The 15,630-nt window shown below is 41.4% G+C and overlaps 2 protein-coding genes across 3 annotated transcripts; one reads left to right on the forward strand and one right to left on the reverse strand.

The window, feature by feature from the left end:
* Positions 1 to 2,315: 2,315 nt before the first annotated feature.
* On the reverse strand, positions 2,316 to 6,557 carry LOC133850605 (uncharacterized). The gene is made up of 2 exons (XM_062286729.1): positions 5,954 to 6,557; positions 2,316 to 5,804 (listed from the first exon to the last, which is right to left on the reverse strand). The coding sequence occupies exons 1-2, from the start codon at positions 6,009 to 6,011 to the stop codon at positions 2,545 to 2,547; spliced, it is 3,318 nt and encodes a 1,105-aa protein (XP_062142713.1). The 5' UTR covers positions 6,012 to 6,557; the 3' UTR covers positions 2,316 to 2,544.
* A 323-nt stretch (positions 6,558 to 6,880) lies between these two features.
* LOC133836246 (E3 ubiquitin-protein ligase Su(dx)) lies at positions 6,881 to 14,923 on the forward strand. Of its 2 annotated transcripts, none has more exons than XM_062266632.1 (6): positions 6,881 to 7,188; positions 9,520 to 9,880; positions 9,960 to 10,102; positions 10,901 to 12,975; positions 13,107 to 13,305; positions 13,366 to 14,923. In XM_062266632.1, exons 2-6 carry the CDS (start codon positions 9,604 to 9,606, stop codon positions 13,633 to 13,635), a joined length of 2,964 nt encoding a protein of 987 aa, XP_062122616.1. In that variant the 5' UTR covers positions 6,881 to 7,188; positions 9,520 to 9,603; the 3' UTR covers positions 13,636 to 14,923. The 2 variants fall into 2 exon arrangements, with proteins under 2 accessions (XP_062122616.1, XP_062122607.1); XM_062266623.1 differs by having other exon boundaries at positions 6,881 to 7,150.
* The last annotated feature ends 707 nt before the right edge of the window (positions 14,924 to 15,630 follow it).

The raw sequence follows: 15,630 nt of genomic DNA on the forward strand, positions 1-15,630 counted from the left end.
ATAGTATAACAAAAACCAACTCTCTTTTAAACTAACCAAAATGAAAATGTAGCAGTTAAATCAACAACTCGAACAATTCAACTGTGTCGAAATGCGAACAATGAGAATCAATATATTTGTGTACTATAGTCTAAAATGCGTGCAGTGCTGTGTACAAATTTCGCCCCAAAGAACAAAATTTCCCCCAAAATTATAAAATTCAACTCTGTAGCATATTACTACGTACTATATATAGCATTAAATAACTATAACTAAACCAGAAACCAGAATGTTATATATGCATTTCAAGTAAATAACAAAATTCGCAAATCGATTGATAGCAATATTGAGGAATATTTAGCAGTCCGCGATTCCAGTCAAATATCGTATTATAAATTAAAGAAAATGGTAGTTTTAAAACTGTTGTTGAAAGCACATTGCTAACTCAATAAATTATTGTAAATCATAAGTTATAGTAACTGGAATGTAGTTGTTGCATTGGGAACACCGAATCAAAATGGTCAAGATCTCAAAATAAAGAAAACAAAAAAACATTTATTATGAGTAGAACAGAACTAAGATAAACCTGGAATTTTTACTCTGTTTTATTTTATTTTAGAATTATTTAAAAGCGTACTTTACTATGGTGTTAAAAAACCAACTACAACTGTACAATTTTGTTCAACTTTGAACGTTTGCTATTTTCCCTCTACCAGGTAATTAAATCTTTTTTTCTTGTTTATTATGATCTTTACATAATTATAACTTTTTGTATTGTTTGTTTTCCAAATATGATTCAAGTATAAAGCACAAATGGGAGCTGAACTGGTTGATGACAAATTTAATACGTTTTTTTAATTTAGTGAAGGCAATTAACGCATCCAAAACTTGTGCAGCAAGTGTCAAACAACTTTCATCGAGTCCCTTGCCGCTTATTCAATGAACTTTTATTGCGAAAGCTCTTTGACTGGAAAGTCGTCACATTATTGAGGGACCCCAGAGTTAACTATGCAGCAAATATATCATTTAACAAGTAAGTTCATTATAATTTTATTTTATTTAGACGTATACTATTTTCATACTTTACTCGCAGACATACATTTCTCTTGCAGGTTCGTGAGTGTCAAATTAAGTATTAGAAAAAAGAAAGAAAACAACAACATTTATCCGTGCTCAAAGCGACACACTAAATTGTCAATAAGAAATTTTTGACGCATGCGCCGCCGACGACGACGACGACGACGAATCGTGTGCCATCATTTTGTGGCATATTAATTTACAACAATTATTTGATATTAATTAGAGTAGAGTAAGAGAAGGCACATGCAAAAGAAGCCGCTTCTTATTATTTGGCTACATTCAAATTGAAGGAGAAAGTAGTATTCAGTGCTGGAAAAACCACAATATGTACATACATATGTATATAAAAAAAAAGTAAAAGTGCTCGCAGGTTACATAAAGCACTGCCGAAAGCTCTCCCACACCAAAAATTGAACCAGCTCGATTGCAGGACTAAGCAATCGATCAATTAGTTCGTGTTGTCGAACTTTTAGTTGCTCATTTATCTGCTAGTTCGCTCCGTTAGTTCGCTGCAGTTAGTTGTTTGTTGGCACGTGCGGTTCAACAATAAATATTTGTTAAACATAATGTTATTTCGTATATTGTGTGGTGCCATTCTTTTTATTTATATTGCAATGATTTCATTAGAGCCAATTCCATATTTGGTCAGTAATCGCAGATTCCTTTTTTCATTGCTGTCTAACTGCTAAGCATTTTAACGGTTCTTAACGTGGGTGAGCAAAAATAATGTCGCCATTTTGTCGAAATTAACAGACGCCAAACACATTCTTGTATATTTCGTTTTGGTTCATATATTTGCTCTATTTTAAACGTAATCTGCTTCATTTCGTTCATAAATAAATAATACGCATGCGTACAAACGTACCACTATTTAAAACGAGCTACCAAAACCAGCTCGGAAAAGCTTATGAGCTTATTAAAAAAGTGAAACTTTCTTCTAGGTAGCATAGCAAGTACCTTGGACTGTGCTGTGTGTTCTTTATGTGCTGCACTGGCATACATTTAAATAATAATAACATGGGTATGACTATGAGTGTGTGTGTGTGGGTATCTGTATCAGGCTTATAGGGTCGAGCCGGTAATTAAGACATGTCGAGTGTCATGAGAGAGAAACGGAGGCACAACCAACCAGCAAGGTCTTTAACACACTGCACGCCAAACAGGTAGAACACAAAGTTCAAAAAACACAAAACGACTTTCTCGAAGCAGCGTTAGCAATGCGTATCAAATTCAAACAAAATGTTGCTATTGTCATTATTCAATTTAATCAAGTCAAGTTCGTCACACTAAAATTAGAATAAATAAGCTTAGAACACTATTTCGATATTGCTTTAGTTAACTAAAGCGCAAAGTTTGGCTATTTGTGGTTATTTGGAATTCGTAGTCAAGTCAATTTCGTCCCACTAAAATTAGAATAAATACTCTTATAATACTAATCGCATCGAATTTGCCATTTCGATAATGTTATCGGTGTCGGCATGCCGATTAACCGGTGCATTTGCTGGCCAGCGTGCACATGAGCGTCTTGGGGCAGAAGACCAACGATTTTGAACAGGTCATTTTGTGACCCTTCATTTGACCTTCGGCGGTCTTGTAGCACACAAAATAGCTGCTAATGGAGGTCTGATCCGGTATCTTGTCCCCCTCCCTGCAATAGTATTTGCGTTTCTTCACCGAACCGCTGCCGCTGCTGCTGCTGCTGCTGCTTCCACTACTGCTTAGGCTATTACTAAAGGTGCTGATGGTACTGCTAATGATAGGGGTCATCGTGGGCGCTGGCATTATGGGGCGTAACGTCGAACTGGGCTCCGACATCTGCATCATATACGAGTCCATCATATGATTCTCCATGCTTCCCGATGCTGTGTGAACCATGTTCTCTTGTGCCGAACTGCTGCCGTATTGCTGCAGCAGATTGGCAATATTCTGAGCCTTAATGGCTGCCTCTTGACGTCGCTTCGCCTCCGCGAGCAGCTTAAGTGTCTCCATTTGCTGGCGACGATTCTCATCGATCGAATACCCATTGAATTGCGGCATATTTCCGCATTGCGCATAAGTCGAAGCATCGCAAATGCGCGTCTGTTGATTGAAACCCGTGTAAGGAGGACAGGAATAGGAGAGAACCTTGCCATCCTTTTTGCTGCACACAAAATAGCGGGTGCAATCCGTTTGATTGGGCTGTCTAACTCCCGCCTGGCACGTGATGACTTCCACATTTCCCAGTTCCGACATGGCCGAAGATGATTGGGTCATCAGCGGTAGAATGGACTTCTGGAAGACATCCAAACTGATGAAGTTACCATTGAAATTCACCAATTGTCCCATGCCCCCGGGATACTTGGACTTCGAGGGCATAGCTGGCAAAGAAGGCATCGCGGGCATCGAAGGTAGATTCGATTGACTACTGCCAGGCCCAGTGACATGTCCCATCCCTGTGCTAAACATGCTGAGTCCCACATTGCCTGCAGTATCCGAGTAGATGCTGCTGCTCATCGTGGGTGTAGGTCTGGGTAAATATGGGGCCTTGAACTGATGATGATGCTGTGGCATTTGCTGCTGTGGCATCTGCTGTTGCTCGCTGCTCGTTGGCGCATTCTGGGACATGGTGTAGCTGTGCTCCACATATGTAGCAGGTGCTAATTGATGGCTCATGCCCATCATATCCGCTGAGCTGGAGCCAACAGCGCTGCTGTAGGTCAGTACGTGAGGACTGTTTAGACGATTATTATTATTGTTGTTATTATTATTCAGGTTGCTGTTCCCATTGCTGTTGATATAGTTGGCGTTAATTGCCTCATCAGCCTCCACTTCCATGCTTTCGATTTTCTGCGAATTGGGTCGGATTTTCACTTGACCTGGCTCAAGTTGCGATGGGAACATGCCCGGCATACTGCTTTGACCCATGCCCGTGGGATAACTGTTGTCCGCCTGGAAGATTGAATTCACATTATTCTCATTCAGATGCGGACTTGGTGTGTAATAAGTGGCAACAGTTGCGGGCGAGGGATGCACAGCAAAGGGACTCGGTGTTGTATGTACATAATCGTTGGCATAGGGCGCTGCGTATTGTCCGGTGTATTGATTGCTCATCGTTGTCACCGAGATGGTGGAACTCGGACGTGCTGTTGTCATAGTGGCTATGAATTTGTTGTAATAGTTGTTGCTATCCATTTGAATGCTGTTCTTGTTGCTGGAGGTGCTAGAGACGGTGCTGCTGCTCATGCCGTGTTTGTCCAGACTGGGATAGACGCCTAGACTGTTGCCATAGGTGTCGAGCACTTCCTTCTCACCCGAATTTGTGCTGGACAAATGCACGGGAATCACATTGTTGTGAATGATGGTTGTACTCGGCTGTGGTTGTTGCTGTTGCTGCTGCTTCTTGTTGTAGCTGTTCTTCTTGTGATGCATGTAATGAGTCCTGGGCGGTTGTTGGACGTCGTAGCTGGGCATTTGATAGTACTGCTGGAAGGGATTGTTGTGGGGCGATATAATTAAAGGTTGCAGTATGGGCGGTGCATAGTAGGCGCTGTTGTAGGCGGGATTCGGCAGCACTTTGGGTAAATTTTGGGCGGCAATCATTTGCTTGGACAGCTCCAACACTGTTTTCAGAGTTTCCTCCGAGATTTTGGGCTGATGTTCGTTGAAGTCAATACTTGAAGCAGTACTGAAGGGTTGCTGCATTTGCTGCGGTGGCGCCTGTTGTTGTTCGGCACTGTGTCCATATTGGGGTAGTGTAAACATCACAGATCCCTCGGGTCGATTGACCACAATCTGGGAGTTGGCATAGCCAGGACCATACGAGGAAAATGGTTGAGTATTCGAGAGCATGAGCTTTGTTTCCGGCTGCATGCGATGCTTGGTCAGATGTTCCTGCAGCAACGTCTTATTCGCCGTTGGCTCCGGCAGCGAATCTGGTGACTTTGTAGTCGCCACTGTCGCTTGGGTTGTGCTTGGAGGTGGCTTTGCTGTAGTGGAGGCAACAGCAGCATTCTTGTAGTCTCCTTGAGGATTGAACATGTCGTAACGATTCTTAAGATCAAAGTGCGCCAGAAAGGCATTCAGTTGATCCGGACGCATCTCCACTTGTGACTTGTCACTGTTCTGATACGTCTGCTGCAGTCCGTCAATCAGTTGAGAGAGACGCTGCAAATGTGCCGTCAGGTCGGGATCAATGGGAGAGGCACTTGAAGCTGCTGGTCGGGAGGTGGAACTCATCATAGCGGCAAGAGCGGACTTGGTGCTAAGCTGCGCTTCCCCTTCGCGAGTTTGCGGCAACGATTGGCCATCCAACTCGACCAATTCACCATCGCCACTCGAGTCAAACTGACTGACCGAGGCGACTTCATCCTCCCCAATGAGATTGGGTGCTATCAAGACGTGATCAGTTTCTGCTGCCGATTTAGAGTGCGGCACTGTATCGTCCTGCTCCTCACTGCTTAGCGTGGAGTCCAACACAATTTGCACATTGTCATCCTTGTCGTTGTCGCTGAGCCGCAATTCCGCCTCATCCCGGTTGTTCACAATCAAGATATCCGATTTGATGGTCGAGCTGGACATCTCGCTGGGTGTTAGGCATTCCCAATCGTCGCCGGGCAATACACAGCTGCCCACATTGTGCTCATAGACAAGTCCCTTGTTACATTTAACTGGCACCCAGACATGGGAGTTGGAGGGCAGCTCACGACACTTGTAGAAGGCATCGCAGCGTGTCTTGTGGGGACGAGATTTTTCAGGGCAGGGTTTACCTGGGAGCAGGTTTTTTGTTAAGGAAGAAAAGAAAAGAGGGGGAGAAGAGAAGAGAAGACAGTTCGAGTTTAATCCAATTAAAGTGTGTATCCAATTTGATAAGCTGTTAATTCCTTTTGTTCCAGTGTTCACTTTTTTCTGATTTTACCTTCCGAAAAGTAAAAGAGACCCGTCAACAAATATGCATAGAAGATTAGTGCACGCATTTCGAAATTCGATGTCGAATTTTAAATATCCTTATTACAAATTTCGCGCAAAGATTCCGACCCGATATATTTTGGACACTTCCGCTGCGGACAAAGCGCGCGTTACGAATGACTGCACATCCGCGGTTTGGCCAACATTAAATTTGATGAATAATTTTCTCTTTTTTTCTTCACGATCACATTCGGGTTCTCGCTCGGCGAAATGTAAACACACATCAAGCAATGCTCGAGTTTCGACGAGCTAAGTGTGAAATATACGTAAAGTCCGATTTGTTGTTCACTCTCACATACCGAGTGAGCTTCAGTCGGAAGGGGAGGTACTAATTGTTTAAACAAATCTACCACTTGTTTTGCATAGAAGCAGAAGCAATTTCACTTTTATATGCCACATTATTCATTGGTAGTTTGTAATTTCGTGCATTTTCTATTTTAATAATCGGTACTTGCCGTCAACTTTTTATTATGTTTAATAATTTAGTCAACTCGCAAATAATGAAATTTCCAAATATTGAGTTGCTCCACTTTTTTGAATGTACCGCTTTCATAGCCTTGCAATCGAATGATTTAGTGCTATCGATAATCGATATTTCAAACGCTATCGATGTGGTATATTCTTATCTGATATTACTTATATTTCTGTAGACGCTTATGATTGTAAGCTTTCGCAGTGTATTATTAATTATTCTAATATAGATAAAACCATTTTTTTAAATTATTTTATTGCATTTTTAGGATTTATTTTATGTGCAATTTCCTTGCGACAAATTTCCCTCTGCATGAAGTAAATTCCATCTATATATGGTATATTGTGGTATATTTTACAGAGTAAATTAGTACATTGTATAAAAGGAAGTTGCGGTCACGCTGAACGTAGCACAGTGCAAATGAAAACTATTTTTTTGCCAATGCATTGATTGTGTGTGCTTGAATAAACAATGCCAACTAGTATTAAAATACAAAATGAAAAACAATAGTTGTCAAGTGCAGTGCGCGCGTCAAATACCAAAAACGAATTAACAAAACTGACGTGAATATTGTGTGTGCAGTAACTGACATACACATACAGACACCTATACAACAAAATACACATACAGTGAACAGCATACTAAATAAATTGTAGGGCAGCAAGTGCAAGGAAGGTAAGCACAAATCGCTCGGTCAGCAAAGCAAAGCACAGGTAAAGCTAAAGGTAGATAACTCCCAGCTACTGAGAAACGAAAAAACAAAAACAACAACGCCTTTGTGCATTGGAATGTGCGTCGCACTTTTCAGTTGGTTTGTTGCCTGGGCGCTCCAAGCAAGAATACGAAGAATAAGAGGAAGGCTGTGTCAGCGCCACCGCCGCGACCTTTGCCTCAATTACAAACAAACCAAGTGACACACATACATACACAGACACACATGCATAGCACTAGTGTGCGTTACATGACTATGAATATTTACCTCAACTTGTCGACATGGGTGTTGCGTGCTTAGTGTTTAATATAATATACTAGATATATGTATATATATATATATATATATATATATATAGATGGACAAGTGGAAATAGTGTTTTGTTGTTGCTGTTGCTCTTCAGGTGTTGTTCACCAATGTTGTCCGCGCCCTCAAATCGATCCCCCACCCAAGACAACTGCATACGTGTGTGTGTATCGATGTATTCTTAAGCATTTATTCGTTGCAGTTATTGACATCTAGGCACACACACAACAATAGCATTTGGCTGCATATGTATTGCATAGATGTAAAATGCCGCAGCTGTTGTCTCGCTTCGCTGATTATATACATATTTTAGTTTCCTTTTTGCCCACACAATCGTTGTCTGCCCTCTCTCCATAAAACACACAGACTCTCACACACACACATATGGAATGTATATATTGCCTGATAACAGCGGCTGTATTTTTTTTTTGTTTTCATCATCCGCTCTTTGTTTACGTAGTATTAATAAATCATCGATGCTTGTTGTTGCTAAGCTTTTTTCCCCACAAAGGAGCACAGGCTGCCAGCTTGATCAACAGCTGAGCTTTATCCGCTTATCCGTTGCATGGCGGATAAACTGTCAATAGTACTTACACCTTGCAGCTAATTGGAAGGCGTGAAACAAAAGCTAAATAACTTTGACTAAATCAATAGAACACAACTATTAACACTTGTTGTTGTCGCTTTATTGTCTTTGTAATGAAATGCATTGTTGAATCCACAATTAAATCGTCATCAAATTAATTTGCTAGCTACTTTGGTCACAAATAATATTGAAATTCAGGGAAATTTTTGTTGTGGTTTTTTTTGTTGTTTTCTTTTGTAGGTGAGTCATTTGCGCGATTATACAATTTATTTGTGGCGCGTTGTTGGGGCTATGTGAGTGCGTGATATCAAAAAGTATCGTTAGGCACTCACACACTCTCAATGGATATGTGCGTATGTATGAGTGTACTTAGATGAGCGATAACTCATGTTTAGTAAGTCATCTACATTTAGATTGATGTGTGCGATCAACATTAACTTGTAAATTGTTATTAATAATTGTGGTCGAGTTTGCTTTCAAATTACGGTCAGAATTTACTTGTCTGGGTTTTAAGGGGGCTTTGGTGGGCGTGGTCAAATACTAAAGCTACTTTTAGAAGGTTTTTGACACAAGATGTAATGTCAACAAATTTGATAAAGTTATGTCTAATAATTGCTAAGATATCGCGCTTTGAACAAACGGACAGACAGACAGACAGTCGAATAGCATAGATTTAAAATACTGCCAACGCCTGAATTGTGTGTTGATCCAGGGTTTTTCTTCCATAGTGGTACCTCATATAAAGAGCCAAGCAAAATTTTATTGGTTTGCTTAATTGCAATTGTAATTGGTCCCCAGACGTATCGGTTGAAGTATTTCCCCAAGATTACGCTTATCAAAGCATATTTATTGCGAGTCGTATTTTGTTTAATGCTGATTTTGGACTGCACTTAAATTACATTTCTGAAGAATTCTTGTTTTTTTAATACATTTAAATAAGTTGAATTGAAATTAATATTGTGATATAAGGCCTTTTCTATTGAAACGTAAATACATTATTGTATACAAACGAATTATATGGAAAAAGTTGTAACTCAAATTAAAATTATTTATAGTATAAGATAACAGCTTTAAAATTTATTTAAAGAAACTATAAAATATGTTAAAAAAAAGCTCAATATTGAGAAGTCATACAAACTTCCACTTAACTTAGGAAAAAGCCAATAAAAACCAGCTATAGCATCCGGGGCCTCACTCATATAATATAAGCTTGTTTTACTAATAGTAGCTACATATGTACTTTACTTTATTTGAAATTACTCTCTTGGCTAAAGCGAAACCGGCAATCTTATCAACTTTGGCTGTTTTGTCGCAATCTCTTGGCTGATAAGTCTTTTGTTTTTATTTTTTTTTTTTGGGTTTCAATTGGTGCACAAATAATTGCGTGTACGAAAATGAAATGGTTATTTATGCTCACTCTCTCTCTCATTCTCTTTGCAGCCCCTTCGAGTAGCTGGCGGGCAGGAAGTCTTGCCGTGAAGGTTGAACAATCAAAGCCAGAGGAGCAGGCAGCAGCACGTTTAAATGGCTGATGGTCAGCAGGCAGCAGGTGCAGGTGCAGTTTCCCGTGCTGGTGGCAACAATGGCCCGCTACTCGATGTGCCACAAACAGTAAACAATGCCACAGGCAGCAGCGGCAGCACTTCAAGTGGCGCCTCAGCTGCGGTTGGGGCAATTGGTGGCGCAGTTGCCAGCGGGAGTGCAACAGCAAGTGGCAGTGGAGGTGGAGCTGGAGGGAGCGGGAGCAGCAGCAATAATGGGATCGGCAGCAATCAAGGCTATTATCAATTAAGCGTGACAAGTGAGTGTGGTGACAATGACATTGAAAGGATTGCCATTGAATTGATTTTAATTTGCATTCTGCACTTTGCATTTCACAGTTGAAGAAGCCTCGCTGCGTAATAATGGCTTCCTCAAACCGAATCCTTACGTGGAGCTGCTCATCGACAGCAAGAGTAAGCGCAAAACAGATCTGGTGAAGAACAGCTATCTGCCCAAATGGAACGAGGAATTCACAGTGCTGGTAAGCAGAGTTAACTAGCAGTCATGCTAAATTAGGATTCATGAAATGTTCTTTAAATTAGCTTTATTAAGGTTTTTACACAGAGCTTACTTTCAATAGAGCACATTAGAATTGTCTTTTCATTTGTGAATATACGCTATTTAGTTGACAAAATTCAAGCGAGGAGCTTTTTTTAGTTGCTACTTCGATAATTCACTTATTAACTGTTTTTGCATTGTAAAGTATTAACTATTTAATACAGAAATCCTTATGGTTAGGGAAGATTCAGAAACTTAAGTTAAAATATTTGTAATTACAAAGCAATCATATTAATTATTTTGGACCGATTCGTTCTGATTAGGTGAATGCTTTAACTTTATTTTTTCATTCCAAAATATTATTTAATTACGATCGCTGCTGAAAAATAAGTTTGTTAACAAAAGTAAATTTTTAATACAAAAATACTTTTATATATTAAACAATTATTATGAATTATGTTGTTTGTTATACTTAACTATTCAGAAACAAGATTAAACAACAAATTTCGATTAGAAATATAATTGGTTGTTAATTATGCCCATTACGATTCGCAACCCAAAAGTTAGATAGTAATCTAGTAATTGCTAAAGTGTTATGAAAATAACTGTCTAAATATAAACTAATTTAATTATAAAATGGCAACAAAACAGAATCATTAGTTAAGCCACAAACCTTTCATTTCATAATGATACAAGCCACGTTCAATAGGATCCTTCAATTTACAGCTCTACTAAATTTGAAATACATATAACCAAAATACACATATTATCTCCCTTGCAGATAACACCGAATTCAACGCTGCACTTCAAGGTGCTGGACCATTCGAGCTTTCGCAAGGATGCGATGCTGGGCGAGCGAGCCATTCACTTGGCCCACATACTGCAGCACTACAACGGACGCTGCGAATTCCTCGAACTGACCATCGATCTGTTTGTCACCTCCAAGTCGGATAATCGCCAGACAAAGAGCGGCGAACTCGTTGCCATACTCAATGGCCTCAAGCTCGACATGAGTAAGCTGCAGTTGCAGCCACAGAACGGAGCTGCTATTCAACCGGTTAATCCGGCTGTAAGCGATGCTGCTGCCGCGGGACGCAGTTGTATGATTTATGGCGGAGTGCGTGCCAGGATGCGGCTGCGTTCGAGCAATGCGGAGCCACAGACAGCGACGCCGCGTTCCCCGCTGCCGCCCAATGGTGTCGTGGAACAACGACGCTCGACAGCGCCGCCTGTGTGGGAGCAGCAGCCACAACAGCCGCAGCCACAGCAGCAACCACTACGCTTAGTTAATGGCAGTGCAGCGGCTGTGCCGCAGACAGCATCGTATCCACAACAGCCGCCAATGCCGGCGCCGCAACAGCAGCCTCAGGCACAAGCAGCAGCAGTTGGCGTGCAACAACCGATGCCACAGCGGGCTCAGGTCTATGCCAATGGCAGCGTGGAGAACGGCATGTATATGACCAATGTGGCGGTGCCCGTCGAACAGAGCGCGGCCTGTGGTCCTGTGCTGCCCGTGAGCAATGGCAGCGATCCACAAATGCAGACGCAGCCAGCGGAGGATGAGCTGTTGCCCGTGGGCTGGGAGATACGCTTGGATCAGTATGGCCGGCGTTACTATGTCGATCACAATACACGCTCCACGTACTGGGAGAAGCCGACGCCGTTGCCACCCGGCTGGGAGATACGCAAAGATGTGCGCGGTCGTGTCTACTATGTGGATCACAACACACGCAAGACGACGTGGCAGCGGCCGAACAGCGAACGTCTCATGCACTTCCAGCACTGGCAGGGACAGCGGGCCCATGTCGTCGCACAGGGTAATCAACGGTTCCTCTACTCGCAGCAGCAACAACAGCCGACGGCTGTGACGGCACAGGTGACACAGGACGATGAGGATGCGCTCGGGCCGCTGCCCGATGGCTGGGAGAAGAAGGTGCAATCCGATAATCGTGTGTACTTTGTGAACCACAAGAATCGCACCACACAATGGGAAGATCCGCGCACGCAAGGCCAGGAGGTGAGCCTCATCAACGAGGGTCCGTTGCCACCAGGCTGGGAGATACGCTACACTGCAGCCGGCGAACGTTTCTTTGTGGATCACAATACCAGACGAACCACCTTCGAGGATCCGCGACCTGGTGCGCCCAAGGGCGCCAAGGGTGTCTACGGTGTGCCGCGTGCTTATGAGCGCAGTTTCCGCTGGAAGTTGTCGCAGTTCCGGTATCTGTGCCAGAGTAATGCGCTGCCCTCGCATATCAAGATCACGGTGACACGACAGACGCTCTTCGAGGACTCGTATCATCAGATAATGCGTCTGCCTGCCTACGAACTGCGTCGACGTCTGTACATCATCTTCAGGGGTGAGGAGGGACTCGATTACGGTGGCGTGTCGCGTGAATGGTTCTTCTTGCTGTCACACGAGGTGCTCAATCCGATGTACTGTCTGTTTGAGTATGCCAACAAGAACAACTACAGCCTGCAAATCAATCCCGCTTCCTACGTCAATCCGGACCATTTGCAGTACTTTAAATTCATTGGACGCTTCATTGCAATGGCGCTGTATCATGGACGCTTCATCTACAGCGGCTTCACCATGCCGTTCTACAAACGTATGCTGAACAAAAAACTGACGATCAAGGATATAGAAACGATTGATCCAGAGTTTTACAACTCGCTAATCTGGGTGCGTGACAATAACATTGATGAGTGTGGCCTTGAGCTGTGGTTCAGCGTGGACTTTGAGGTTCTCGGTCAGATCATTCATCATGAGCTGAAGGAGAATGGCGAGAAAGAGCGAGTTACCGAGGAGAACAAGGAGGAGTACATAACGCTGATGACCGAGTGGCGCATGACACGGTAAGCATTGAAAATTAAACTCAACGTTAATTTAAAGATAAATCTTTATTGACGAAACACTTTCCACAAGTCTTGTCTACAAATAGTCGTATAGCTTTATTAACTTTATTCTCTTTTCACACACTTTACAGAGGCATTGAGCAGCAGACAAAGACGTTCCTGGAGGGCTTCAACGAGGTAGTGCCGCTCGAGTGGCTCAAGTACTTTGACGAGCGCGAACTGGAGCTGATACTGTGCGGCATGCAGGACGTGGACGTTGAGGACTGGCAACGCAACACCATATATCGACACTACAATCGCAACTCGAAGCAGGTTGTCTGGTTCTGGCAGGTGAGTTTCTCAATTGTCTCAAGTTGAAACAGCAATTCAATTTTACAATTCACTTTGCAGTTTGTGCGCGAAACGGACAATGAGAAACGCGCTCGTCTGCTGCAGTTCGTGACAGGCACGTGTCGTGTCCCGGTTGGCGGCTTTGCGGAGCTGATGGGCTCGAATGGACCGCAACGGTTCTGCATCGAGAAGGTGGGCAAGGAGACGTGGCTGCCGCGATCGCATACGTGCTTCAATCGATTGGATTTGCCGCCCTATAAGAGCTACGATCAGCTGGTGGAGAAATTGACCTTTGCCATTGAGGAGACTGAGGGCTTCTGCCAGGAATGAGTGGTAGTCGATTTGTGGTCAGTTTGTTGATTAATGTTTAATTCCAATTGAGAGCGTCCCGCGTTCTGCGTTCTGCGTCGCAAATCGCATCGCGTCCCGTTACGTTGATAGTTACTGTTATTATTATACTGCATTGCCCACTGTATACGTATGTACATATTACATATGTATTGATCACTATTATGTACACACCCACACACACACTCCCAACACAAACACACACGCATATATTTTATCGGAGATGTCCCCCCTCCAAAATTCCTATTGTATTGTATTGTCTACAAAACATTATTTTAAGGCGTCTTTTGGCTCAATCTGTGCACTCTATGTTAAGTTTCGGCCATATGCTCTATTTATGCATTAATAACACACACACAGACACTGTGAGAGACACCGAGCCAGCTCCCATGTCATATCTTTTGTTGTTATGTGTTTTTCTCTTTTAATTAAATATCGAAAAATGTTACATCTTGTTACACTCGTCACTCAAACGGTCCACAAATTATAAAAACGAAAATAGAAAAATCAATTCTAAGCAAAAAAAAAAAAAAAACACGCAACAACCTGAGCAATAAACAAATTATATAAATTTGTCAAATTTTATGTTCACTTTATATGCATGTAAAGTTTTGTAAATAGTTCCATATAAATGCTATTGTTAACAATCAAATAATTATTGATTTGGCCCTCATTGTAAAGTGCAACTTTAAATGCAGTACATAGCGAAAAGAAAGCAAACGTTTTTAACTGTTTAACAATTGTTTAGCACATCAACAAACAAAATTTTAAATATCAATACACAAAAACTAAACAAAAACAAAAAAAATGCAAGCGAAGAGCTACAAAGAAAATTAATATCATGTGAACTTTAAACACCGCGAATACAAGTAAAAAAATTATATTAGACATTATAGTAAAAGAAAAAACACACTCACTTAAAACAATAACTATACAAATTCAAATAGCAATAATTGTTGTTAACAAAATGTAGAAGAACAAGCAAACACACAAAACATAGACAAAAGTCGTAAATTTGAGTAAACGGCAAAATGCGAGAGAGATAACTATATTTTCATGAACTGCATGCAAATGTACATTAAAATACGAGTGTGTAGTTATGAATGTTGTGTAAAGCAGGCATAAAAACGTAAACGTTGGTAAATTGTACGATTATACATATATATACATTATTATATATATACATATATATATTTAATTAGTTTAATGCAATTGTGTATTGTACTGTATTATATAAAATAAATGCAAAATTATTTAGTGATATGCGAAATTGGCGTCTGCACTATTCAACTCAACTTATAAATAGAAAATGAAACAATTTCTTGTGTCGAATATGCTACATTGAAAATGTTGAAGGTGAAATTCTATTTTGCAATAACGCATTGCTTGATTTCGCTGCTGCTGTTCGAATTTAACAAGCTGCTTCCATTATTTATTGCCGCAAAAATTGCCAAACGCAGCGGTTAACATCAGTGAAAGACTAAAAACAACAACATTAATAAGACAACAATGCCATTAAACACTGTCGTCATCGCCGTCGTCACTGCTGGACGCCAAATGCCAACACATATTTCCAGCACACTGGGAGATTTTTTGCAATTAAAAGCGATGTTATGTAGGATACGTGTGAAGTCCTTGGTAGCTTAAAGTCTTAAAGTTTTAAATTTTAAATTCAAGGGAGTCGATAACATACTTATCACGATTAATCGATTTTTCGTTTGCGTAAATCGAATGTAAATGATCGGCGCAGTGGCAACGCTTGACCATTATCAGATGGCATCGCGTAAATATTGCGGTACTTCGTGCAGAAGAATTTTAAATTTTCGAGAAAAAAAGGAAAAAATTATGGAAGCCAATTCAAACGATATAAACAAATGTCGATGGATTTAAAGGAACCACGGCGCACCAAAGAATTGTTGAAGTCTCCGTTGCACAAGGACATGCTTGCCACAATGCAGAATAACTCCTCCAAGATTT

This window comes from Drosophila sulfurigaster, chromosome 2L (genome assembly GCF_023558435.1).
Source record: "Drosophila sulfurigaster albostrigata strain 15112-1811.04 chromosome 2L, ASM2355843v2, whole genome shotgun sequence".
NCBI lineage: Eukaryota > Metazoa > Arthropoda > Insecta > Diptera > Drosophilidae > Drosophila > Drosophila sulfurigaster.